This window comes from Phocoena sinus, chromosome 19 (genome assembly GCF_008692025.1).
Source record: "Phocoena sinus isolate mPhoSin1 chromosome 19, mPhoSin1.pri, whole genome shotgun sequence".
NCBI classification, from domain to species: Eukaryota; Metazoa; Chordata; class Mammalia; order Artiodactyla; family Phocoenidae; genus Phocoena; species Phocoena sinus.
This window is the reverse complement of record NC_045781.1, coordinates 6,643,738-6,669,668: the sequence shown is the minus strand read 5'-3', so window position 1 is coordinate 6,669,668 and position 25,931 is coordinate 6,643,738. Positions and strand designations below refer to the sequence as shown.

Sequence of the window (25,931 nt, the reverse complement as noted above, 5' to 3'; positions counted from 1 at the left end):
CTCTCTAGTTGTGGTGTGCGGGCTCAGTAGTTGCTGCACGGGCCCAGTTGCCCCACGGCATGTAGGATCCTAGTTCCCTGGCCAGGGATCGAACCCACGTCCCCTGTATTGGAAGACGGATTCTCAACCACTGGACCACCAGGGAAGTCCCTGCTCTTATTCTTTTATTTGGGATTCTCCTGGACGTTTCCTTACCTGTCATGGAGATGATAATAGAGTCCACCTCCTCAGAGGGCTGTGCTGAGGATTAAACGTGTTAATATGTAGAAGCTCTTAGAGCCTGGGCCAGAGGCAGGCCTCATGGGGTGTGAGCTATGATGATGATGGTGGAAAGACCACCATTCATGGAGCTCCGCTGTGGGCAGACCTTCTGCTGGTTTCTGGTTTTAATATGATCTTTCCTATGCCATGACCTTGAGCACGTGTGTGTGCCTTTCCCCGGGGCAGGTGTCTGGGAGCAGAATTGCTGGTCTAGGTCCGCATGCCTTACAGCAGCTACCTGACCAGGGGTAGCCCAGCTCCTTTTCTGACGGCCTGTGTCTGTGTCCACCCGTGGCCACGGCACCCGAAGGCTCCCGTCTCCCCAGCCTGGCCGACACACACGAGTCTGCCTAGCTGATGGGAGAAAACGGAGCCACCATGTCCACGCAATTCATGTTTCTCCTACACATCCAGTAAAACATCTTTTCACCTGGCCTTTGACTCCTGCAGTTTCACCCACCCTTCCTGGGACCCTCCCCTGTGCTTCTGTTGAGTCCTTTCTGGGGAAATGTCACTGTAAGGCCCCGTCTGGGTGGTTGAGACAGCTCCTAGGACCCATTCTGTGCTTGAGGCCGCGATACCCAGGTTCATTTCTTCATCCCCCAATCTGTGGGGGTCCTCATTTTCCCCAGGAGGAAATTGCTAGTCAGAGAGGGTCAATGCCTTGTCCCCAAATCATGCCCCACAAGCAGGCGTGTCTGACCCCAGAGACCGGGGAGTGCTTTCTAGAACACTGTTACACTTCACACTCTTCGTGATGCTGGGACCTGGGTACTGACCGGGCCATGAACTCAGCCCTCTGGGATGGGACACTGCTGGCTGCCAGGCTCTGTGCTAACCCAGTGCCTGTTCAGTTTCCTGTGGCCACTGTAACCCATGACCACAAGTTAGGGGCTTAAAACACACATTGATTCTCTCACAGTTCTGGAGGTCAGAAGTCCACAGTGAGGCTCACTGGGCCAAAATCAAGGTGTTTCCAGGTCTTTTCCAGCTTCTAGAGGCTGCCTGCATCCCGTGGCTCATGGCCCCTTCCATCTTTAATCAGCAGAGTAGCATCTTCTCTCTGATCTCTGTATCTGGCCTTGCATCTCTCTAACTCTGATCCTCCTCCTCCTCTCTTCTAAGGACCTTGTGATTACACTTAGGGCTCACCTGGGTAATCCAGGATCATCTCAAGATCCCTGATTTCATCATATCTGCAAAGTCCCCTTTGTTTTTTTATTTGTTTTTGTTTTTTTTGCAGTACGCGGGCCTCTCACTGTTGTGGCCTCTACCGTTGCGGAGCACGGGCTCCGGACGCGCAGGCCCAGCAGCCATGGCTCACGGGCCCAGCCACTCTGCGGCATGTGGGATCTTCCCAGACTGGGGCACGAACCCATGTCCCCTGCATCGGCAGGCGGACTCTCAACCACTGCGCCACCAGGGAAGCCCATATCTGCAAAGTCCCCTTTGAATGTAAGGGAACACATTCACAGGGTCTGGACATTAGGATGTGGACCTGTCGGGGGGGGCATTATTCAGCCCACCACAGTGTTTGACAGGCTTCCTCTCCTCTGAAGAGGGGAGTAGGGTTCCCATTTTATGAAGGACATTATGGAGGCTCAGGGAGGGAAGGGCACTTGCCAGAGGCCACACAGCCCTGTGGGTCCAGGGCCGCACTGGGTGTCTCGTTAGCATGTCAATTTCGTATCTGTTCAGTATCAAACTTGGGTCTCATTCAGCGCCCCACCAGCCATCTTGCCCCAGGTCCCCACACAACAAATGGTCTCACCACTCGCCAGGTCCCTCAGGTCGGAAACTTGAGGGTCACCTTGTCCCCTCTTCTGTCTCCACCACCTCATAGTAAAAATGTATCAGAATAGAGCCACTTCTCACCTGCATGGCTGCAGCGGGGTCTGAGGCACTGTCGTCTCCTGTCATCTCCTGCCTGGACTATTGCTGTCACCTCCCCCCGCTACCCCGCCCCGGCCTCCCACAGCCTCTTCTCCACACAGCAGCAGAGGGACCTTTTAAAAACATAAGTCAGGGCTTCCCTGGTGGCGCAGTGGTTGGGAGAGGCCCACGTACCGCAAAAAAAAAAAAAAAGCAAGTCAGATCTGGGGACAGTGGTCCATAGTAGTACCTATTTTCTCGGTTTGTTGTGGAGATAAAATGAATGAGCTAGTGCCTGTACCAGGGCCGAGCAGATCAGAAGGGCCCTGGGTGGTAGCTTTTACTGCTGTCGCCTTAGTATCATAGCTTCCCTGCTAGTCACCTGCAGCGGCTCCATCTCCCGCTGGGTAAAAGCATAGTCCGCACCATGGCCTGCAAGGCCCCACACGGTGTGGCCCTCAGCCCCTGCTCTGTCCTGTCTCCAGCCACACAAGACTCCTCCAAGCTCCTTCCACACACAGGCCTGCCTGCCTCGAGGCCTCCACAGGCTCTTCTGTCTGCTGGGAACATTCTGTGCAGAGTTTTAGTCTTTTCTCTCAGTTTTCTGTTTACCTGGTGCCTTGTTAGTGAGGCCTTCATCCAAAATAGCGTCCCCAGGGACTTCCCTGGTGGTGCAGTGGTTAAGAATCCGCCTGCCAATGCAAGGGACACGGGTTCGATCCCTGGTCCGGGAAGATCCCACATGCCACGGAGCAACTAAGCCCGTGCACCACAACTACTGAGCCTGCGCTCTGGAGCCCTCGAGCCACAACTACTGAGCCCATGTGCTGCAACTACCGAAGCCCGCGCACCTGGAGCCAGTGCTCTGCAAGAAAAGAAGCCACCGCAATGAGAAGCCCGCGCACCGCAACGAAGAGTAGCCCCCGTGCCACAACTAGAGAAAGCCCACGTGCAGCAGCGAAGACCCAACACAGCCAGAAAATTAATTAATTAAAATAAAAAATTAAAAAAACAAAAACAAAACCCCAAAATAGCATCCCCGGAGTGCCTGCCCTAGTTTGCTCTGTAGCACTGAACCTGGACAGTATCTGTTGTAGGATGCTGGCTGCCCTGGTGAGAATGTACGCTCTGTGAGGACACACTGTTTTTGTTTTTTTTTTTTAAGAAAGAACAACTTTATCTGATACTCTGTGGATTATTTATTTATTTTGGCTGCATCAAGTCTTAGTTGCCGTATGCGGGATCTTTCGTCGCAGTGCGCGGACTCTTCGTTGCGGCGCAAGGGCTTCTCTCTAGTTGTGGCACGTGGGTTCCAGAGCATGTGGGCTCAGTAGTTGCAGCGTGCGGGCTTAGTTGCCCTGCAGCCTGTGGGATCTTAGTTCCCCGAGCAGGGATCGAACCCGTGTACCCTGCATTGGAAGGCGGATTCTTAACCACTGGACAACCGGGGAAGTCCCTGTGAGGACACACTTTGGACCAGTTTGTCCACCACTCTGTCCACAGAACCGACAGCAGTGCCTGGTTCCCAGTAGGTGCTCAATAAGTGGACGGTAACTGAATGAAGGTGCAGAGCCACACTTGGCATTTTGCTCGGCCCTGCCCATGACCCCATGAGGTTACTGGGGTGCAACCCATTTTGCAAATGAAGAAACTGAGGCCCGATGGGCAGTGAGGGCAGCACCAGATGGGTTCCTGGGTCTGCCGGGCTTTTTCCGCCTCTTGTTGGACACCCTGGGAGGAGCGAGAGAGGAGCGGGGAGGTATGCAGGGCCGTGGTCACGCTGACCCCCCACTCCCACCCCACATTGTGTCCCGGCAGGGACAGCATGGACAGTGTGAAGCAGAGTGCAGCCCTGTGCCTGCTGCGGCTCTACAAGGCCTCACCCGACCTGGTGCCCATGGGCGAGTGGACGGCCCGCGTGGTGCACCTGCTCAACGACCAGCACATGGTGAGACCCCTGCCTGGTGCCCAGGGACCCTGGACCCAAGACCCACCGCCCTTGGCAGCCACCTGATGCCTGGGGCCCCCCACCTCTGCCCTGATTCCCACCTGGATGCCTGGGGACCCCTCCTCTGCCCTGATTCTTACCTGAATGCCCAGGGCCCCCCACTTCTGTCACTGACACCCACCTGGATGCCCGGGGTTCCTGTCCAGTGTCCCCAACACCCATCACTCACCCAGCCCCTCAGAAAAATCCCAGCCTCTGTTTCCGACACCCAGAGATTCCCCCATCGCCTGCCCAACCAGCACAGAGACACTGACCTCTGTCGCCACCCACAGTGCTCCAGTCCCTCATGGTCCCCAAGCCGTGAAACAGCCACCAGGACACCTGTACAAACCCAAGCGCACCCCTCAGGCCACCTCAGCCCCAAGTGCTCCTGCGCCTCTCCTCGCAGAACCACAGCCTGGACACTTGTCCCCAGTCTGACCCTCCCCCGAGGGCCCTGACCTGCCACCCGTCTGCCCCTACAGGGCGTGGTCACAGCCGCTGTCAGCCTCATCACTTGTCTCTGCAAGAAGAACCCAGATGACTTCAAGACATGCATCTCCCTCGCTGTGTCTCGCCTGAGCCGGGTGGGTGTGGTATCAGTGCCAGCTGCAGCGTCCCTGTCCCCTGGGCACCTCTCTGGTCCTCACTTTCCCAGAGAGAGCATCTAGCTCAGTGGTTAAGGACTCAGGGTCAGAGCTGGGTTCATCCCAGCTCCGTCACTTCCTGGCTGTGTGGCCCTAGGCAAGTGGCTTCACCCCTCTGGGCCTCGTTTGCCTCATGTGTTCAAAGGGGATTATTCCAGTGCCTGCCTCACAGCATAGCTGCTGTGAATTAATCTGTATAAAGAGCACAGGGCCGGGCACACGATGAGCACCCAGGAAGTGAGGTTGCTCTCCTGTCTGTCTCCCTCTCGTCCCCCTCTCTTTCTTCTTCCTGCTTCTCCTGCTTTTCCTTCCCTCTTCTGCTCCTCTCACCACCTTCGCCCCTGTCCTGGGAACATGCCCTGAGGCCTCCTGTGGGCCCACCTCTGTGCAGGCTGACACGTGGGGACACGGATGAGTCAGACCCGAGCCTGCCCTCAAGGAGCTCCCTGTCCTGTTGAGGGGACGGATGTACGGCAGGGCCAACTCAGGCACAGATTATCATAAAAGGGGCGGTGTGTGCAGTCGTGGAGGTAGCAAGGACGTTGCAGGCCCCCCAAAGGAGGCACTTCACCCAGCCTAGAAGTCTGGAAAGCCTTCCTGGTGGAGGTGATCCTTGCCTGAGTTGAGACTTGGAATAAATATAAATGTTTCCTGAAGAGGTCAAGAGAGGCCTGTGTTCTCAGCCAAAGAGAACAACACACCAGCTTATTCATTCGTATTTTCATTCACTCACCACACATCCGAATTCTCTCGTGGGCCAGGCTTGGTGGGGGAGACACAGACAGTAACAGCGGGGGCGGGGCGCCTACTGTCATGGAGGTGGCTCAGAGCAGGATGGGGCTTGCTTCCTGGAGAAGGGGTTTTCAAGGTGGCGTAGGAGTTTGTCGTGAGGAAAAAAAGTTGCTAATTCCCCCACCTCTTCCCTGATCCCTTCTCGTGTCTGACCTTGTAGTAGGCCCGGGGACCCAGGAACGGGTCAGACCCAGTTCCTGCCCCTGTGTATCTTCGGGTGTTGGGGGAGGGCCACAAGGAAGCACTCTCCAGGGAGCCGTGGGGTCCAGGTTCTAGTGAAGGCAGCCCAGGGCATTGTGAGGCGCAGAGTTGGAGCCCCCTTCACAGAAGGGGATCGGGTTGCCCGAGATTTCCTGCCCACCCAACGCCAGCTTTACTTGGAAAAGCCGACCAGTCCCAGATCCAGCCAGTCACTCGCTGCGTGCCCAAGGCTTCCTCACCACCCTCCCTGAGCCTCAGGTTTCCGCACCATAAAACTGTCAGGTCACAGCTACCCCTCCCCGTGCCCCCACCCATGCCTCGCCCCCCTCCTCTGCCCCCAGATCGTCTCCTCGGCCTCTACCGACCTCCAGGACTACACCTACTACTTCGTCCCGGCGCCCTGGCTCTCGGTGAAGCTCCTGCGGCTGCTGCAGTGCTACCCCCCGCCAGGTACTGCCAAGCCCACCCGGGCTGGGGTCTGGGGCCTCCAACCCCATGGCTGGGCAGCGGGGCCGGGTGCTGGGGGTCTGTGTCAGGAGTCCTCTGAGGCTGGGCTGGTGCCTCTAGCCCCTGTTCCGAGGCTGCAGTCGGGGCAGCGCTGAGCCCAGGGCCCACGCTGGGAGGCCCTGGATGAGAATGTTGTATGAGGCTGTTGGAGACGGGTTGGGGGAGGGTGGGCAGCAGAGAGCAGGGCATCCTCCCGGCTCAGCACAGACAATGGGACAAATTGCTTGTTTGTTGACTCCCCTGCTGTGGGCCTGGGTCCCTGCAAAACCAGACTCACGCTCCAGCCCTGAATGCTCCAGCCCCGGAATGTCGGGGCTGTCATCGCATCTGTTACGGATGAGGAAACCAGGGCTTGGAGAGGGGAGGGCCTTGTCCAAGGTCACCCAGCAGGTCAAGGGGCAATTCCAGGCCATGCAGTGGGAGTTAGCATAGCTCTGCTAGGGGTTTTCATGCCCTCGTTGCTCATGGTCATGACCGCTGGTGTGGATGGAGGGTACTGCAGTGAGCTGGTACTGCACCGGGGTGTCCAGGTGCCCCCAGCAGAGCTGGCGAGGGGCAGCTGTCCCTGAAATAGACACACCGGGCAACTGAGGCTTGGAGAGAAGACATTGCCTTTCCAGGGCAGCGAAGGAAGAGCAGAGCCTGACTCCTGAATCTCTGCTCTAAACCCTTTCCCTCTACCACGTGGGCCGTGGCTCCCCCTGGGCTTCTGTATCCTCGGCTGTCTGACCTCACAGAGCAGTTTTGAGGGACCCTGTGCTGAGGTGCTCAGCACACAGTAGGCGCTTGATAAACCAGTGCCCTTCGATTCACCCAGGGTGCTAAGCACCTGCTGGGGGCCAGGGAGCTGGTGTGTAGCCCCAAATCTTCACAGCCAGCTGGGTGCGAGCGTGTGTGTGTGTGTGTGTGTGTGTGTGTGTGTGTGTGTGTGTGTGTGCGTGCACACACGCACACACTAATGGAGTGTATGATGTAGGTGACACCCAAGGCCCCTCCCAGCCGGTGAAAGCCAGGGATGAATTTTGTCATGAGGCCCTGGGGAAGCCTCGTCCCCACTCTGGGCCTCTTTTCTCATCCTGTAAGGAAGGGCATAGCTAGAACCTAAGCCCTCTTGCATCTAGAAGCCCCGCCTCATAATTTTGGGGTGTGCCCTGGGCAAGCACCTCACCAACTCTGATCCCCTGCCCTGTGAGAATTGCAGCCATTCCCCCACCCCACCCCCACCCAGTGCTGGGCAGGGAGGGGCTGCTCCAATTTGTTTCCAAGTAATTTATTTTTTATTCAGTTGCACCAGGTCTTAGTTGTAGCAGGCAGGCTCCTTAGTGGCAGCACGTGGGCTCCCTAGTTGCAGCAGGCAGGCTTCTTAGTTGCAGCTAATGGGCTTCTTAGGTGTGGCATGCAAACTCTTAGTTGCGGCATGCATGTGGGATCCCTGACCAGGGATCGAACCCGGGCCCCCTGCATTGGGAGCGCAGAGTCCTATCCACTGTGCCACCAGGGAAGTCCCATAAGTCTCTTTTAATCTCGAAGAATTCCCCCTTCATTCCATGACACTGGCCTTCACTGCAACCTTTGGTTAAGAAAAATTTTGGACATAAGGATAACTTGGGAGAACAGTAAAATGACCACACCCAGATGCCCCTGACCCAGACTCAGCAGAGCTTTACCACTTTGCTGGATTTGCTCCCTTGTTCCCTCACTGTCTCGGACATCCAGTTGCTGAATTACTTGAAAGTAAGTGGCAGGGACTTCCCTGGTGGCTCATTGGTTGAGAATCCTCCTGCCAAAGCAGGGGACACGGGTTCGAGCCCTGGTCTGGGAAGATCCCACAGGCCGCGGAGCGACTAGGCCGGTGCGCCACAACTACTGAGCCTGTGCTCTAGAGCCAGCGAGCCACACTACTGAGCCCACATGCCACAACTACTGAAGCCCGTGCGCCTAGAGCCCGTGCTCCACAACAAGAGAAGCCACCACAATGAGAAGCCTGTCACTGCAATGAAGAGTAGCCCCCGCTCACCACAACTAGAGAAAGCCCGCGCACACCAACAAAGACCCAACACAGCCAAAAATAAATAAATAAAATAAATAAATTTATTAAAAAAAAAAAAGTGGCAGACATCATAACACTCCCCCTCACCCCAAAATATTTCCGCAAACGTTTCTTAGAATCAAGAACGCTACAAAACCACAATGCTCTTATCACGCCTAAGCGGATTTACAATAACCTGGGGGTCATCAGCTACCCAGGCAGCAAACTGCCCTAATTGTCCATAGCATTATTTTGATGGCTTAAAAAATACAGCCTAGGACCACAAATTAACTGATTACGTCTTTGTCATTCTTTTTTTCCATCTGGAATAGCCCCACCCCCACTCCCAGTTTTTGAAGAAACGGGGAGGTTTTGGGTTGCGGTGTGTCCCATGTTTTGGATTGGGCTGATCGCTGCCTGTGTCCTTTAGCTGGTTCTCTATCTTGTGAATTTCCCGATAGATTTGGGTACAACATTCTTTGCTAGAACACTTGTTCTGTCCACTTGGTGTTGCCTCACAGGTGAGGGAATGGCAGTTCCCAGGGTTTGTGTGAGCTCCTAGATGGCAACTGTCTCAGGCACTCAGACCCCTCCTTGGGAAGAGCCGGGTTTAGGCGTGTCTCTGGGGAAGGTTCCTGCAGCTTTCTTTGTTCTGTGAGACTCCTAAAGTGCATGAGTGCTGCGGAAGGGGAGACAGGGGCTCCCAAGGGTGGAGCCTCTGGCCCAGCAGAGTTAGAACAGAGCAGGACGAGAGCTCAGGTCTGGAGTCATGTCCTCTGTCCACCTCCCCTGGTCACCTGGGGACCCAGGAAGGACTTGAGGGAGTAGAGGCCCCAGCCTGAAGCTGCAGGGCCCGCACTCTTCCTCTGGAGGATGGGAGCCATGGCGTGGCCCCTGCCCCTGGCATGCGGGCCGGGCCGGCAGAGAGCTCAGTCCAGGGCGTGCCCTCTGTTTCCCCAGAGGACGCGGCCGTGAAGGGGCGGCTGGTGGAGTGTCTGGAGACCGTGCTCAACAAGGCCCAGGAGCCGCCCAAGTCCAAGAAGGTCCAGCACTCCAACGCCAAGAATGCCATCCTCTTTGAGACCATCAGCCTCATCATCCACTACGACAGGTGCCTGCCTGCTGGGGGGCAGGGAGCCTGGCCTGGGAAGGGAGGGCCGGGGGCCTGAGGGAGGAGGGGGGCTGGGGCCCGGGTGCTGGGCCTGAGGGAGGAGGAGGGCTGAGGGCCTGGACTCCTGGACCTGAGGGAGGAGGGGGCCAGGGGCTGACTCCTGGGCCTGAGGGAGGAGGGGGGCTGGGGGGGCAGGGAGCCTGGCCTGGGAAGGGAGGGCTGAGGGCCTGGGAATGTGACTTCTAGCTAGGAGGAGGATGGGAGTGTGAAACGCTGCCCTGCCAGATTGGCACTGGGCCCCTCTTGAGGGGCAGAATTCCCGAATATCTGTATTTGGGCTGGATGCCCAGGTGTCTGGGTCCCCAGGAGCGGTCATGACTGGGACAGAGGGCAGGAGTTAAGAGCTGAATCAGCTGAGGCCCGGTCCTCCATCTCCTCATGTCATCTTGGGTGTCTTCCCTGCCCCCACCCCGGTCTCTTCCTCTTTTGCCGGCAGTGAGCCCAACCTCCTGGTCCGGGCCTGTAACCAGCTAGGCCAGTTCCTGCAGCACCGGGAGACCAACCTGCGCTACCTGGCCCTGGAGAGCATGTGCACACTGGCCAGCTCTGAGTTCTCCCACGAGGCGGTCAAGACCCACATTGACACCGTCATCAACGCCCTCAAGGTGTGACCTTTGGGAGCCTGCCCCCGGACACACTGACCTGGCCTGTGTCTCCTCTGCTCCCTCAGAGAGGCTCTGGGGGTCAGAGGCCCTGGGGTGGCCGGCCCATGCCAGGAGGGAGCCTAGAACACACCCTACCTGCTCTCCTTCCTCAGACGGAGCGGGACGTCAGCGTGCGACAGCGGGCGGCCGACCTCCTCTATGCCATGTGCGACCGGAGCAATGCCAAGCAGATTGTGTCAGAGATGCTGCGGTACCTGGAGACGGCCGACTACGCCATCCGCGAAGAGATCGTGAGTCCTGGCAGGGGCAGGACGCCCAGACTCCTGGGTCTCCAGATCGGGATGCGCTGAGCCCAGATGGGGTGAGTCCACACCCCACCTCCCCGCCGTGGGCACACTCGCACGCCCGACCTCCCTCCTGGCTGGCAGGTCCTAAAGGTGGCCATCCTGGCTGAGAAGTACGCCGTGGACTACAGCTGGTACGTGGACACCATCCTCAACCTCATCCGCATCGCGGGCGACTACGTGAGCGAGGAGGTGTGGTACCGCGTGCTACAGATTGTCACCAACCGTGACGACGTCCAGGGCTATGCTGCCAAGACTGTCTTCGAGGTCAGCACCCCCGTCTCACCCCCACAAAGGGGCAACAAGGCAGAGCAAGGACAGCTGGGGCGGTGGGCCAGGTGGCCTGGGCCTCGATCCTGCTTCCTCCTCCTCAGAGGGGCCTTGGCCTCCTGGGGCCTTCCAGGGACACAGGGGCCGGGCCTCCACGGGCTCATATATATGAGGGTCAGCAGGGCGTGGGGTGCCTAATGTGTAGCCACCAGTCCCCAGGTCCCGGCAGTTTCTCACTCCCTCTGCCCCAGAAAAGAGGGCCCATTCTGCCCCGTTTTACTCCCTGTGTGAGCTCCGGCCAGTCACTTAACTGCTCTGTGCCTCACTTTCCCCATCTATAAACCCACCCGCAGCAGAGTCCGGAGGCTTCTGCAGTTACTAGGAGTCGAGGGCTCAGCGCCGCGCCTGGCACATGCTGAGCGCTCCTGAGTCAGGATGGTGCCACTCACCGCTGTCCCCACCCCCCAGGCGCTCCAGGCCCCCGCCTGCCATGAGAACATGGTGAAAGTTGGCGGCTACATCCTTGGGGAGTTTGGGAACCTGATTGCTGGGGACCCTCGCTCCAGGTGAGGAGGTGAACGCACACAAACTCCTGAGGGGTCTGGGGCCCTGGGGTCCGCCTGCGATCCCGGGAAAGGTCCCCCTGAGGGAGGCGGCACCTCTCATGGGGGCTTCTGGGAGAGGGTGGTGGAGCTGGCCACCTGCTGACGCGCACCCCGGCCCCGCCCCCTGCAGCCCCCCAGTGCAGTTCTCCCTGCTGCACTCCAAGTTCCACCTGTGCAGCGTGGCCACCCGGGCCCTGCTGCTGTCCACCTACATCAAGTTCATCAACCTCTTCCCGGAGACCAAGGCCACCATCCAGGGTGTCCTGCGGGCCGGCTCCCAGCTGCGCAACGCCGATGTGGAGCTGCAGCAGCGCGCCGTCGAGTACCTCACCCTTAGCTCGGTGGCCAGCACGGACGTCCTGGTCAGAACCCCAGTCCCCATGTGCCCCTCCTCTGCACCTCTGTCCCCTCCTCCTCCCCGGGACACCCGTCCCTGACCTGCTCCTTCCCCCCAACCCCCCCGCCCCGACCCCGCAGGCCACGGTGCTGGAGGAGATGCCACCCTTCCCTGAGCGCGAGTCGTCCATCCTGGCCAAGCTGAAACGCAAGAAAGGGCCAGGGGCCGGCAGTGCCCTGGATGATGGCCGGAGGGAGCCCAGCAGCCACGACATCAATGGGGGTGTGGAGCCCACCCCTAGCACCGTGGTGAGTCCCGTGGGGCTGGGCTGCCGGGGCTGGGCCCAGCCACGCCGTCCTCTCTTTTCACCTGTGCCTGCATTCCCTGCAGTCCACGCCCTCACCCTCCGCCGACCTCCTGGGGCTGCGGGCAGCCCCTCCCCCAGCGGCACCCCCAGCTCCCTCGGGTGCGGGCAACCTCCTGGTGGACGTATTCTCCGACGGCCCGGCCGCCCAGCCTAGCTTGGGGCCCACCCCCGAGGAGGCCTTCCTCAGGTACCGCCCGCCTTGGGCCCGGGGCTGCCCCCTTTCCATCTGCCCCCTCCCAACTCCCCCCTCCCTCCCTCCCTGTCCCTGAGCCTCTGTCGCCCTGGCTGCCACCTCCCCCGGCCTCCTGCCTCCCTCTGGGCCACTCTGGACTCTCGGCTGACCCTGGCCACCCTGTGTTGTCCTTTCCCGTCATCACGTCTCAGCCTGCTCTTCCTTCTCTCCTTCCCTTCTCCCCACTCCCTCTCTCTTTGCCCTCTTGCTGCCTCTCTGGGATTGGCTGCTGCCACGCCTGTCTTCTCTTGTCTGCTCTGGGATTGGATGGCCCAGCGAGCTGGAGCCTACTGCCCCTGAGAGCCCCATGGCTTTGCTGGCTGACCCAGCTCCAGCTGCTGAGTAAGGGGTGGCCTCAGGGGGTTGGGGGGCAGACTCCCGTGTCCCCAGGGAGGGTTAGGGGACTGGGAGCTCTCGTCAAGCTCTCCTGATGAGCTGCAAGGAATTGGAAGGGAGTGAAATCAGGGCCGTCTGATACAGGGTAGGGGGGTGCTGACGGTACCTGCCAGGGTCCTATTCCCACTAGAGGCGATTGCCAGTCTAATTCTGGAGCTCTTTGGGGAATCTGGGTATATGGATTCTGGGCTTCTGTTCCTTCAGGGCTTGCAATCTCCCACCACTAGCTCTGGGCCTTTACCTCTAGCCCCCCAAGCCCCTTCCCATCTCTCTCCTTTCCCACCTGCAGCCCAGGTCCTGAGGACATTGGCCCGCCCATCCCGGAAGCCGATGAGCTGCTGAATAAGTGAGTCGTGGGTGAGGTTGGGGAGGGCAGTGGGGACCAGTGGGAAGCACAGAGCAGGAGCCAGGCAGGCCCCCGTCACCTTGAGCTCCCACCGCCCCCACCCAGGTTCGTGTGCAGGAACAACGGGGTCCTGTTTGAGAACCAGCTGCTGCAGATTGGAGTCAAGTCAGAGTTCCGGCAGAACTTGGGTGAGTCCAGGGGGCGATGGGGTGAAGTCTCGGGGAGACCTTGGCTTCGGGAGGGCGTGGAAGGAACTCAGATGGAGCCCTACCTCTCCTCACCCCCCACAGGGCGCATGTATCTCTTCTATGGCAACAAGACTTCAGTGCAGTTTCAGAACTTCTCTCCCACTGTGGTCCACCCTGGAGACCTCCAGACTCATATCCTGTCGGCCTGGCCCAGCCCCGCCCCTCCAGGTCCACCTTCCTGGCAGCTGGGAAGGAGATGGACCCAGGTCCAGACCCCTGTTTGGCCCTCTTGCTTGAAAGCCTGAGCCCGTGGTACTTCTCTGAGATTTAGTGTCATCTGTAAGATGGGGTGGGCCTCTTTAACAGGACAGGAGATGATAGTGACATGATGTGATAGGGATGCAGGAGGTGTTACTTCCGGAATCACAGCTGCTCTGGGCCTCAGTTGGTCCCTGTGAAGCCCCTCCCGTGTCCTGACCTCGTCTTCCATCGGGCTCGACACCCGATTCCAGTGCCTCCTGCCCTCGAAAGCCAGGCCTGGGGGTCTTGTTGCCAACCACGGCCTTCTCCTGTGTGACCTGGGCCAGTCACTTGGCCTCTCTGAGCCTTGCTATCCCTTCTGTGAAGTGTAGATCCTCCTCCTCCTTTTCACAGGCTTGTTTTGAATATCAGTGTGGTTCGAAGACCCTGGAAGGGTGGCTGGCATAAAGGAACTGCTTGAGCGGTGTCGTCAGTCCCCTGTCCCCCTTCTCTGGGCCTCAGTTTGCACAACTTGGAAATTAGAGTGGTTAGACCCTAAAACTGAGGACCTTTTCAGTTCTTTGGTTCATTCAACATTTCCAGAGGCCTTCTGTAGGCTCAGCTCTGTGCTGGGCAGGGCCCGGGGAGAGAGACATAAGACCCTGTCCTTGCCAGTGGGTTGTTGACACAAAGGCCACCATTTTGGTGAACCTACCGTGTGCCACACACACTGACAAGTACTTGGGCTGGATGATTTCACTGACTGCTGAGGACACTATGTCCATTTCGCAGATGAGGCTAAGAGAGGTTAAGTGACTTGCCCATAGTAACCGAGGTGCTGAGAGCTGGGATTCAAACCCAGGTCAGCCTTCAGAGCCATGGTGTGACCTGTACCATAATGGAGGTGGCTGAGCCCACTATGGAAGGCCAGAGGAGGCACCGAGGTCAGAGGTTTGGCTTAGGAAGGACTTTGGAGCTAGGCCTTGTACGATGAGCCCTGGACGGCAGCGCCAAGGCCCTGAAGGGCCGGCAGGCTGGGGCTTCCAGGAAAGTTCTGAACCATCAGGTGGATGGTCAAGTCCCTTCCCCATCACCACCACCCCGCCCCCCGGGCCGCTCCTGTTTCTGGCTTCCTTGACCACGGGCGGGCACAGCTGGCCGTGCAGACCAAGCGGGTGGCCTCGCAGGTGGACGGTGGGGCACAGGTACAGCAGGTGCTCAACATCGAGTGTCTGCGGGACTTCCTGACGCCCCCCCTCCTGTCCGTGCGCTTCCGGTGAGTAAGGAGGCGGGGCGCTGCCGGGTGGGCGGGGGTTCCGGGGCGAGGGTGTGGTCTGACCGAGCCCTCCCTCCTCTCCCGCCAGGTACGGGGGCGCCCCCCAGTCCCTCACCCTGAAGCTCCCGGTGACCATCAACAAGTTCTTCCAGCCGACAGAGATGGCGGCCCAGGACTTCTTCCAGCGTTGGAAGCAGCTGAGCCTGTGAGCCGCGGGGGGGACGGAGCCAAAGCCGCCCTCAGGGTGGGCGGGGCTGGGGCTTCCAGATCCCTGACTTGAACCTTTCCCGGCCCCTAGGCCCCAACAGGAGGCGCAGAAAATCTTCAAAGCCAACCACCCCATGGACGCGGAGGTCACTAAGGCCAAGGTGAGACAGGCTAGACAGGAGATGCACCGGGGCTAGTTTCCCAGCCCTGCCTCTCTCTCCAACTCTGGGATCTGGGGAGCAGTGGCTGCTCCACTTCTGAGCCTCTGTTTTCCCATCTGTAAAGTGGGGCCAATTTCCACTCCAAAGGGTTTGGGAGAACTGGTGTGCCACTGTCTGGGAGCTAACAGAGATCGGGCACCCTCTGACGGCTCCCCCCCTTCCTCCTCAGCTCCTGGGGTTTGGCTCTGCTCTCCTGGACAATGTGGACCCCAACCCGGAGAACTTCGTGGGGGCTGGAATCATCCAGACGAAAGCCCTGCAGGTGGGCTGTCTGCTCCGGCTGGAGCCCAATGCCCAGGCTCAGGTGAGTGGTGCTCTGGGAGGCTCCCCGCTTCGTGTGCACTCTCTGCACCCGGCCCCCTCCTGCCTCACTATGTTCTTTCAATCACATGCCTCTGCTCTGTGGCCCTGTCTCCTCCCTCTCCTGCCTCCCTTCTGTCTCTCCATCCTCTGGTCTTCCTCTCCCTTTCCCTCCCTGACTTTCATCTCTCCATGTCCCTTCCACCCTTTGTGGCCTCTTTTTTCTTTCATCCTTTACCTCTGTCTTCCCTGGCCCTTCTGTCACCTTTCTGATCCCTTGATCCTTTTTCTCTCCTCTCATCATTCATCTGCCCTGTATCCCCCTCCCCCCCAACCCCCCACCCCGGGCTCTCCATCCTCTCTGCCTCCTCCCTGAGTCCCCCCATCCCCCCAGATGTACCGGCTGACCCTGCGTACCAGTAAGGAGCCCGTCTCCCGTCACCTCTGTGAGCTGCTGGCCCAGCAGTTCTGAGCCCTGGACTGTGCCCCCGGGGATGTGGCCGGCACTGGGCAGCCACCAGGACTGAGGCAGCCGTGGTGGATGGGGCAGCGAGGGGACCTCCGCTGGTGACAGGGAAGACCCCGGGGTCGGGGGGTGCCTAGGACCTTCCTCCAGCCTTTTGTATTTTTATTTTTGTTCATCTGCTGCTGTTTACATTCTGGGGGGTAAGGGGGAGCCCCCTCCCTCCCTTTCCCCCCCGAAGCACAGAGGGGAGAGGGGCCAGGGAAGTGGGAATGTCCTCCCCTCCCAACCCACCCTGTTGTAGCCCCTCCTGCCCCCTCCCTGTCCAGGGGCTGTGTATTATTGTGAGCGAATAAACAGAGAGACGCTAACAGCCCCATGTCCTTGTCTGTGTCTGGCGCTCACGCCCAGCGGTCAGAGGAGTGGGGTGAGGGCATGCAGAGTGTGGGTAGCTAGGCCCCGCAGCCCATGCGTGGGGCTCTGAGCAGACAGCAGCAGCAGCAACCGCCGTGGCCCCAGCTGCAGGGCCACCAGTCGCCATCCTGTGCCTGGCTCCTCAGCCCCCGACACCAGGTAGCAGGCTCTCGGCACCTGCGCCCGATGGACCACCTCCTCCGCCTTCTCCTCTGGCTGCCCCGCCTCTGAAGGAAGGACAGGGAGGGCCGAGGTGACCAGTGGGGCCTGGACAAGTAGGATGCCAACCTGCGGGGGCCACCCCCATCCTGGGCCTAAGTTTGACTCCTGACAGAGGAGAGCCTTACAGCTCCAGCCAGCTGTCAGGACCTGAGACGATCACGGACTTTCTCCCCCTCTTCCCACCCAGCCTCAGTCCCCCACTTTTGTGGGTACACTGCGTGTGCAGCCCTAGGTAATCTGCTTAGCAACACAGATCATAGACACGCAGGAGATGTTTCCCAGGTGCCGGGCGCTGGGCTCCAGGGAAGACCTCCCGTAACCCTTCTGAGGACCCTGCCCCACTTACAGGTGGGAAGCAGGTTGGGAGGTGGAGTCGCATAGCTAGGAAGGGACAGTCATCTGCCCCTTCCAGGTGGAGCTTTTACCATTTTGTTACATTCATCAGGGTCTTCGCTGGGGTGGTAGTGTCACTCTAGGTCCCCTCCTTTGTCCCTCTGAGCCTCACAGGTCGTATGTGACAACTTTTCCTTCCGGACCTGGGCTCCATGGAATCTACCACCCCTACTCCACCGAAGACTATCGGCAAAGCGTGTACTTGCAGCACTAGAGCAAGAGTGTGTGGATGTGGGAGCCAGGCTTGCCTGGCTGAATCGTGGCTCTGCTGCTTATTAGCTGAGCTTTTTTCCTCATCCATAATATGGAAATGATGACGTAACAGGAGATAGCCCTCACCTATGAGGATGAAGTGAGTCAGTACACAGAAAAGCACTTGGCAGGACATGAGGCCTCAGTGTTAGCTATTAGGATTAGCCAGGAGGTCCTGAAACCTACCGATTGGGACCTCCCTGCCCCTCTCTTGCCTTCCTGTCAGTGTGCACTGCCCAGTCCTCACAGACAGACACGCCCACTTCGCAGCTGCCTTCTCCTACCAGTTTCCCCACCATCAGCTTGTGAGAGCTGGGACTCAAGTGTCCCAGCCTGTGCAAAGGGGGCGCTGTGCCCGCCGCTGACCTGGTGGAAAGTGCGTGGCGGTGACCAGGGTGTAGAAGGAGCGGAAGAGGCGCCGACGCTGCTCAGAAGACGGTTCTGAAGGGGGAAGAGGCACAGGGTAACAGAGAGCCCCTCCCCAGCCCACGCCCCTCCCGGCCCCGCCCTCCTCTCAGTCACCTTGATCCCCCGAGGGCTCCACCGTGAAGAGGCAACGTTTCAGTTCCAGGTGGAGGAGCAGCAGCCTGTGGGAAAAGAGGTGTCACGGCCAGAAAAGAGGGGTTGAGGACCCTCAACCCACTCCCCGGTCTGAGCCCTACCCGAGGATGTCCGTGTGCAGGGGGAAGCCCGCGGGCAGCGCTCGGGATCCCAGCGGCAGGCAGGCCCGCAGCGGGTCCAGCAGTGGCTGCCACCAGCGCTCCAGAAGCTGCAGGGGGCGTGGCCAGCGAGAGAGGCGGGGCCGGTGGGTGAGGTCGGGGGAATACCAAGAGAAGGCGGTTTGGCCGGGGCAGGGGAGGAGAACACAGGGGCAGAGGGCGGAGGGGACCGTGGAAGGGGCGAGGCCCGGAAGGACGCTGTAAGAGGAAAAGAGGGGCCGAGCTGCGGGGACGGTGATTGGAGCACAGCCCGAAGTGGGCGGGGCCTACGAGGGGCGGGGGCGGGACCAAGGGCGAGTCAAGCGTAAAGAGCGCACTCGCGGGTCAGGGTGCTCGGAGAAGGGCCGGGGCTCGCGGGTAGCGGGTGAAATAGGGGAAGAGCGGGACGTAGCCCAGATTCACCTGTGCATCCAGCTGGCTGAGGGGAGGGCGCGGCCCGCAGAGCAGACACAGCTCCAAGCCCGGCAGGAGCGTCAGGGTCAGAAGCCGGTGCGGCACCTGAGGCAGCCCGCAGAGTGGGCTGGCCGGAGCTCCTCCCCTTCTCATCGCAAGCCCCGCCTCCTCAAGACAGCCTCCAGGTACCATCCCTTGCGCGCTCCTCTCCGCCCCCACCTTCCCCCTGCCCGCCCCATCCACTCACTCACCGTGGGACTCCCGTGAGGCAGATACACCGGGTAGTCGCGAGCGGCCTGCGGCGGCAGGGATCCCACCAGCCAGGGGAGCAGCACGGCTTCCGGCATCCCCAGCCGCCACCAGCTCTCTGTCGCTGCCACCACCCGGCCCGACACGACCAGGCTGACGAAGGCCGTGCCCGCAGCCTCGGCGAACCCAGAAAGGGCTTCCTGGGTAAGGGAGGCAGGCCGGCTGCGGGTCAGGAGACCTGAGCAGGGCCGACAGTGACTTCCCAGGTGCGTAAGGAGTGGGAAGAGACGGCCATACAATTCAAAGCTTGCCTGGTGGCCATGCTCATGTGTCCCACCCTCCCTGGGCCTGAGTTCCTTCACCTTCACATGCAGGTACCATCCCAAGTCACAGTGAGAAATTAAACAGGTAGGGTGATTGCTACATAGCCTGACACGTCCTACTGAAGCTAATACTTGTAACAGCAGCAGCTACGGTTTATCGCGTTGTATTATATGCCAGGTAGGCGCAATCTACAACCTACTGAAGCTCAGAGAGGTCAAGTCACCTGCCGAGAGTCACAATGCTGGGAGGCAAGTCATGCCAGATGAATCCAGAGCAATATTTAAGGAAGGGGAGATAGAGATCTCCTAGGTAGAAGGAACAGGATGTGCCAGGGCAGGGAAGCTGGGAAGCTGTGGGGGTTTGTGAGACTCATGCGGCAGCTGGGAGAGGGTGGACTGTGGAGTTAGTAGAGATTAGGGCGAGCAGGCTGGCGGGCGTCAGATTCCTCAGGTCCTCAACACCAGGCTGAGGGGCTGAGACCTTGTCCTGGGGGTGATGGAAAGCCACGGGCAGGCTGTGACCAGGGGAGGGGCAGGGGCAGCTCTCGGTGTAGAAAGATCCTTCCGGGGTCAAGGCGGGGGTTGGACTAGAAGCCAAAAGGATAGGAAGAGGTTGAGGCAATGGTCCAAGGGTAAGAGGATGGGGACTGAGCCAGGGCCAGAGGGACAGTTTTAAGACTTTACAAGGCATTCCCAATACCTGCAGCAGGGACCCCTCTGGAGGAACCACACAGTCCACACACTGGGTCAGGTCCCCGATGAGCTCTGAGTCCCCAAGGAAGCTGTCGATGAGGCGGTAACTGGCCTAGCAGAGGGAAAATGAAGCCTAGGACCCAGGTGGTACCCAGATCTGCTGCCTCCTCCTCAGAAAACTGGCCCTACTGGGCCTTGCTGAGGGGTGTCAGACAACCAAGCTGCCCCCTGAACCCACTGGGTCAGGCTGCCCCGGGGGCTTCTGGGAACTGTAGTTCCCAAATATCAGTAACCAGGTATCCTAACTTCCCATTCTCACGTCCTGCAGCCTCACCCTCAGCTCCTTCTTCAGTCTCTCTACATTGCGGATATTGGTCAGCTCTTCAAGTCCCACAAGAAGAACCTAGAAGAACCATAGAGGAGAGCAGGGGACCTGGATAACTGGTTATAAGACAGGAGGGGCTGGGACTCAGACTCCTGTGTCTGCAGGAGGAGGAAACTGGGGATCTGGGCTCCTTAGTCCGAGGCAGGAGGGACTGAGTTCTAGGATTCCTGAGTCCTGAGGGAGAGGGATGCTGAGAGTTCAGGTTCCTGGGATTGGAAAAGAGGGCTGGGGAGTCTCACCATGGCCCCAAACACCATCTGGAGTAGTCTCTCCAGCCTCAGCTCCGAGGTGCCCTCCTCAGACGACAGAACAATGAGGGTGATGCTGTGAGAAAGGAAGGTGAGAAGGAAGAATGAGTCCAGGCCAAGCAAACAAGGCAGGGAGGAGAGTAGGGTCTGCCCTTGATCCTGGATGCCAGCTACATCCATGCCCGAGCACAACCTGCTTTTCATTCAGAGAAACTCAGGGATCAGAGAGGGTAACTGACTTGTCAAAGATCCCACAGCCAGGTAAACAGCTGGCGCTGGAGAGCTGGATGGCCTCAGGGTCGTCTTCAACAGGGGCTATCACCCTGGCCCTGCCCCCAAGCTACCCTTGGAGACCTGTCATGGAAGCTCTTCCACACCACGGTTGTGTCCTCCGTCTTCGCAGAGTTCAGCTGCACCTCGAGATTCTGCCCAAACATATGGACTCCATTGAGGGAGCCGATGACAGAGAATGGGAGCTGGGGAAAGATTGGGGATTTTAGACAGGAGCCCCCAAATCCCGTCCTCTATTGGAACCAATGACTCAGGTCCCCAACCCCCTCCCCTCTCTAGATCTCCTGGCCCCTCCTCTTCGGGGAACCAGGATCACTGGTCAATTGCACCCTCGACCCTCCAAACTCAATTCTGAAACTTCCCCAGACCCTACTCCCTTGAAGACCCAGAGTCCAAGCATCTAAACCCCTTCCATTTCGGAGATCCAGGCGCCCGGGGCCCCACCTGTTGGCGGGCGGGGGCGCCGCCGCGGCTGCTCCTGCAAAACAGAGGGACCCCGCTGGATGCCGCGAGGCATAGCAGATGTACGGTGCCTTCGGTCCCCTCCTCCCCCATTTGGAACCCCCGCTTCCCAGTCCCTCCGTGGGGACAGTCAATGCCCGCCTTGGAGCATGCCGGTAGTCACACGAAGTCAGGCTGCGGTCCGAAGCCGACAGAGGGCGAGATGGGGAGCTAACTGGAAGAGGACTGGATTCCCGCCTTCTTCATCCAACTCAAACCCCCATCAATTCCTATTCCAGCACCTCCCCGAAGCCCCGTTACGCTCTCTTCCGCCCCAGCCGGAAGTCACAATACCCCTAACAAAGATGGCGGCTAATTTTATTTGCGAAGCCTCCTAGTCGCTCCTTGAAGCGGTTTGACTCTATTTAAGAGAATGAAGAGCCCGACTCGAAGGTAGGGACTGCGCCAAGGCGTTGCCTAGTAACCATCACGTAAACTAATACGTTTCACATTCTAAATTGACGAAGAGCCGTGCCACACTCGAAGATGGCGACGGTGCCGAGGCGTTGCCTAGCAACCGCTTTGGCTTAGCTTTCCGTTTTGTAGTGGCAGCACTATGCCATACTCAACGATGGCGACAGTGCTTAGGCGTTGCCTAGCAACTACCATTCAGTCCTCGTTCTCTTCCAAGGCTAGAAACAGCTGTGCCCCTCTCAAAGATGGCCGCATGACGAATCCCGAGCACTTCCTTAGAGCAAAATCTCCCCCCTCACCCTCGAGGATGGTTTGGTCCGGCGAGCGTTGCCTAGTAACCCACAAATGGCATGGTTGTTTTTGCTGTTAGAAAAAGAAAGATGAAATCCTTTATTTTCCAGAATCGGAAAATAATATTATTTGTAATGAATTTATACATGATAGTGTGTTGTGCAGAATGTGAAAATACTCGTCCCAAAATCCTTTCCCTAAAATAAAATCTTCACAGTTTAACACAGAATATTCACGTTTTCACAAATATGATTACTGTGTTAATGTTGTTTTCAAACTTTCTTTTTCTCATGAAACCGTATAAATGCAATTCGTCTTTTTTTTTTTTTTTTTTTTTTTTCGGTACTCGGGCCTCTCACTGTTGTGGCCTCTCCCGATGCGGAGCACAGGCTCCGGACGCGCAGGCTCAGCGGCCATGGCTCACAGGCCCAGCCGCTCCGCGGCATGTAGGATCTTCCCGGACCGGAGCACGAACCCGTGTCCCCTGCATCGGCAGGCGGACTCTCAACCACTGCGCCACCAGGGAAACCCCACTTCGTCTATTTTGAATGTCCTATTCTAACCTATATTATAGATGTAACAAAATAGATTTAGCCTATCCTATGCTGATATGCGTTAGGTTCTCACCTCTGTGTGTTTAAAAGTCATGAAGTAAATCTTCATTAAGTTATCAATTTAGTCAGCTAGATCTTTTCTCTCTTTTTTTTTAACATCTTTATTGGAGTATAATTGCTTTACAATGTTGTGTTAGTTTCTGCTGTATAACGAAGTGAATCAGCTACATGCATAGCTACATCCCCATATCCCCTCCCTCTTGCGCCTCCCTCCCACCCTCCTTATCCCACCCCTCTAGGTGGTTGCAAAGCACCGAGCTGATCTCCCTGTGCTATGCAGCTATTTCCCACTAGCTATCTATTTTACATTTGGTAGTCTATATATGTCAATGCCACTCTCTCAGTTCGTCCCAGCTTACCCTTCCCCCTCCCCGCGACCTCAATCCATTCTCTACGTCTGTGTCTTTATTCCTGTCCTGCCCCTAGGTTCAACAGAACCATTTAGATTCCATATGTATGTGTTAGCATACCGTATTTGTTTTTCTCTTTCTGACTTCACTCTGTATGACAGTCCATCCACCTCACTACAAATAACTCAATTTCGTTTCTTTGTATGGCTGAGTAATATTCCATTGTATAAATGTGCCACATCTTCTTTATCCATTCGTCTGTCGATGGACAGTTAGGTTGCTTACATGTTCTGTCTATTGTAAATAGTGCTGCAATGAACATTGTGGCACATGACTTTTTGAATTATGGTTTTCTAGATCTTTTCTCTTTTGTGAGAACAGTTGCCCTCATTTATCCAAATATATTTACAAAATATATAGCAATATTAAAAAACATTTGTTTGTTTTATTTATTTTTTAAATTTTATTTATTTATTTTTGGCTGTGTTGGGTCTTCGTTGCTGTGCGCGGACTTTCTCTAGTTGCGGTGAGCGGGGGCTACTTCTCGTTGCAGTGCGCGGGCTTCTCATTGTTGTGGCTTCTCTGTTGCGGAGCACGGGCTCTAGGCACGCAGGCTTCAGTAGTTGTGGCACGTGGGCTCAGTAATTGTGGCTGGCAGGCTCTAGAGCTAAGGCTCAGTAGTTGTGGTGCATGGGCTTAGCTACTCTGCGGCATGTGGGATCTTCCTGAACCAGGAATGGAAGCTGTGTCCGCTGCATTGGCAGGCAGATTCTTTTTGTTTTTTGCGTTACACGGGCCTCTCACTGTTGTGACCTCTCCCGTTGCGGAGCACAGGCTCCGGACGCGCAGGCTCAGCGGCCATGGCTCACGGGCCCAGCCGCTCCGCGGCATGTGGGATCTTCCCGGACCGGGGCACGAACCCACGTCCCCTGCATCGGCAGGTGGACTCTCAACCGCTGCGCCACCAGGGAAGCCCCTGGCAGGCAGATTCTTAACCACTGTGCCACCAGGGAAGCCCACATTTGTTCTTTTAAACATGTTTTTTCTGCACTCTGGATTTGATTTCTAATAGTTGATAAGAAATATTAAGACATTTACCCTGCACATTAAATTACGTTAAACTAGAGGAAAAGCTGCATAAAATAACAAATGAACTAAAATATCAATTTCTCCCTGTAGTTCTATGAATTTTTTCTTTAGTCCACTTATATTTATTTTCTACTGATATATTTAGATTTATTTCTATTGTTTTATTTTTATATTTCTTGTTCTGCCTTTTCAACGCTTTTTTCCTCCATTCTTGTCTTTTACTGGATTGTTTGTTTGTTTGTTTCCTCAGTTCATTATTTTCTCTTTCTTCTGGTTTCAAATTTATACACGAATTCTCTTTTATTTTTATTGGTTATCCTTGAAACTTTACCTTACACATCTAATTCAGCAAAAAGTTAAAGATCTTAAACCCTCTCTCAAATAACACAAAGAGAATATAACACCTTAACTCCGTTAAGCTCCCTCCCAGACGAACCAACTAGTGTTGTCAGCATTTTAGTTTTACTTTTTTTATGCCCTCGTTGAATATATCTCTTATTTTATGCAGGCAATATTTATTTGTAATTACGTAAATGTTTATGACTCATGTTGCTCTCCCTCTTCCTTCTTGTCTCTCAGATAATCTTTCCAGGTTAATTTAAAATTTTCCTACTGCCCGAAGTACTTCCTACCGAAAAACTGTTTCTCCCCTCACGCCATTTAAGGAACCGGCTTGCTCCCCCTCACGGAGCAAACGAGGGCACCTCTTTCTTGTTTTCGCTCCCTCCTGCTGCAGCAAGAGTCCCAATAAAGGCTTGCCTGAATTTCTTGTCTGGCCTTTTATCAATTTTTATTGATTAAAGAGTCCAAGGGGGCTTCCCTGGTGGCGCAGTGGTTAAGAATCTGCCTGCCAGTGCAGGGGACATGGGTTCGAGCCCTGGTCCGGGAAGATCCCACATGCCGCAGAGCAACTAAGCCCGTGTGCCACAACTACTGAGCCTGCACTCTAGAACCCGTGAGCCACAACTACTAAGCCCATGTGCTACAATTACTGAAGACCGCACGCCGAGAGCCTGTGCTCCACAACAAGAGAAGCCACCTCAATGAGAAGCCCACCCACCGAAACGAAGAGTAGCCCCTGCTCGCCGCAAGTAGAGAAAGCCAGCGCACAGCAATGAAGAACCAATGCAGCTAAAAATAAAATAAAGTTTTAAAAATTATTTTAAAAAAAAAGAGTCCAAGGACCCTGGTGGGTGACACATGGAACCTCTGGCCAATAGCCTGTGAAGAACTGAACCCTGGTAACAATGACAAGAATGAGTATGGGAGAAGATCCTTTCTAGTTGTGCCTCGAGGTGATTACAGCCCTGGCTGACACTTTGATTATAGTCTCTGAAGCAGGGGACCCAGTTAAGCCATGCCTGGATTCCTGATCTACAGAAACTGCGAAGTAACAATGTTGTTGTTTCAATCCACTAAATTTTAGGGTAATTTGTTACACAGCAGGAGACAACTTAATGTCCTTTACTTATCCTATTATTTTGCATATTGTGGTTCATTATGAACCTGACAATTCCAGTACCTGGAGGTGGGGAACCTTCATCTGTTAACTGTTGTTTCTGTGGACTCTAATTTCAATCTTTGCTTCTGTGCTGGTGGTCTTTGTGATATTGATCAGAGTCCTCTAGGGAGGATTCACTTCTACTTCTGCAGGTTGTCAGGAGTGTTACTATCCTGGAACTAGGTCAGCTGCCCTGGACGGCTCTTGCTTAGCTGGGGAACTACACTGAAGTTTTACAAATCACAGCTGGCTTCAGGCTCTTGGTAATGCCAGTGCAGTCCCATCTAGGGCAGGAAGTTCGATTCCAACTGCATCTTTTTTTTAATTTGTTTCCTTTGTGGGGGAGGGAAGATGCTTGAAGACTACCCATACCTCTTATGAAACCACCAATGTCACAAAAACAATGTCATATCACCTAATGTATCATAATGCCAGAAGCTGAAGTCCAGGCTAAAATATCTCATTGTTTAACTTATCGTTTGTAATACATTAATGGAAATGGTTAAAAATCAGTTAATGGAGCCAATCACGCATTCAGCTTATCTAAAAACAGTTTCCTTATGGTTAGGAGGGAATTTTAGGTACCATTTTAATCTCCTTACCTATTTATCATTTTGCCTTTCTCCAACTTACTTTTATCTTCCTTATAATTTTTTAAAATTTAATTACACTAGCATACGAAAGAAGGGAGCTGCTTTAGATTAAAAGAAATTTAAGCCATCTAA

At 56.4% G+C, this 25,931-nt stretch overlaps 2 protein-coding genes across 6 annotated transcripts in view; one reads left to right on the top strand and one right to left on the bottom strand.

The window, feature by feature from the left end:
* AP2A1 (adaptor related protein complex 2 subunit alpha 1) overlaps positions 1 to 16,237 on the top strand; it is a 36,489-nt gene extending 20,252 nt beyond the window's left edge. The window contains exons 5-23 of the mRNA XM_032613171.1: positions 3,952 to 4,081; positions 4,606 to 4,707; positions 6,102 to 6,210; positions 9,257 to 9,407; positions 9,904 to 10,072; positions 10,225 to 10,362; positions 10,501 to 10,683; positions 11,155 to 11,252; positions 11,422 to 11,653; positions 11,769 to 11,936; positions 12,019 to 12,182; positions 12,913 to 12,969; positions 13,075 to 13,157; positions 13,260 to 13,349; positions 14,550 to 14,673; positions 14,762 to 14,878; positions 14,972 to 15,041; positions 15,271 to 15,405; positions 15,796 to 16,237. Coding sequence (XP_032469062.1) covers positions 3,952 to 4,081; positions 4,606 to 4,707; positions 6,102 to 6,210; positions 9,257 to 9,407; positions 9,904 to 10,072; positions 10,225 to 10,362; positions 10,501 to 10,683; positions 11,155 to 11,252; positions 11,422 to 11,653; positions 11,769 to 11,936; positions 12,019 to 12,182; positions 12,913 to 12,969; positions 13,075 to 13,157; positions 13,260 to 13,349; positions 14,550 to 14,673; positions 14,762 to 14,878; positions 14,972 to 15,041; positions 15,271 to 15,405; positions 15,796 to 15,873 — 2,398 coding nt within the window. The 3' untranslated portion in view covers positions 15,874 to 16,237. The remainder of the gene's footprint in view (positions 1 to 3,951; positions 4,082 to 4,605; positions 4,708 to 6,101; positions 6,211 to 9,256; positions 9,408 to 9,903; positions 10,073 to 10,224; positions 10,363 to 10,500; positions 10,684 to 11,154; positions 11,253 to 11,421; positions 11,654 to 11,768; positions 11,937 to 12,018; positions 12,183 to 12,912; positions 12,970 to 13,074; positions 13,158 to 13,259; positions 13,350 to 14,549; positions 14,674 to 14,761; positions 14,879 to 14,971; positions 15,042 to 15,270; positions 15,406 to 15,795) is intronic.
* Positions 16,015 to 21,255, bottom strand: FUZ (fuzzy planar cell polarity protein). Of its 5 annotated transcripts, none has more exons than XM_032613172.1 (11): positions 20,891 to 21,217; positions 20,510 to 20,631; positions 20,147 to 20,231; positions 19,857 to 19,925; positions 19,530 to 19,634; positions 18,509 to 18,706; positions 18,267 to 18,422; positions 17,808 to 17,914; positions 17,668 to 17,732; positions 17,512 to 17,586; positions 16,015 to 16,505 (listed from the first exon to the last, which is right to left on the bottom strand). In XM_032613172.1, exons 1-11 carry the CDS (start codon positions 20,999 to 21,001, stop codon positions 16,279 to 16,281), a joined length of 1,320 nt encoding a protein of 439 aa, XP_032469063.1. In that variant the 5' UTR covers positions 21,002 to 21,217; the 3' UTR covers positions 16,015 to 16,278. The 5 variants fall into 5 exon arrangements, 3 of the variants coding, with proteins under 3 accessions (XP_032469063.1, XP_032469064.1, XP_032469065.1); XM_032613173.1 differs by having other exon boundaries at positions 18,267 to 18,362; positions 20,891 to 21,215; XR_004346930.1 differs by having other exon boundaries at positions 16,376 to 16,505; positions 17,808 to 18,062; positions 20,891 to 21,255.
* Between the last annotated feature and the right edge of the window lie 4,676 nt (positions 21,256 to 25,931).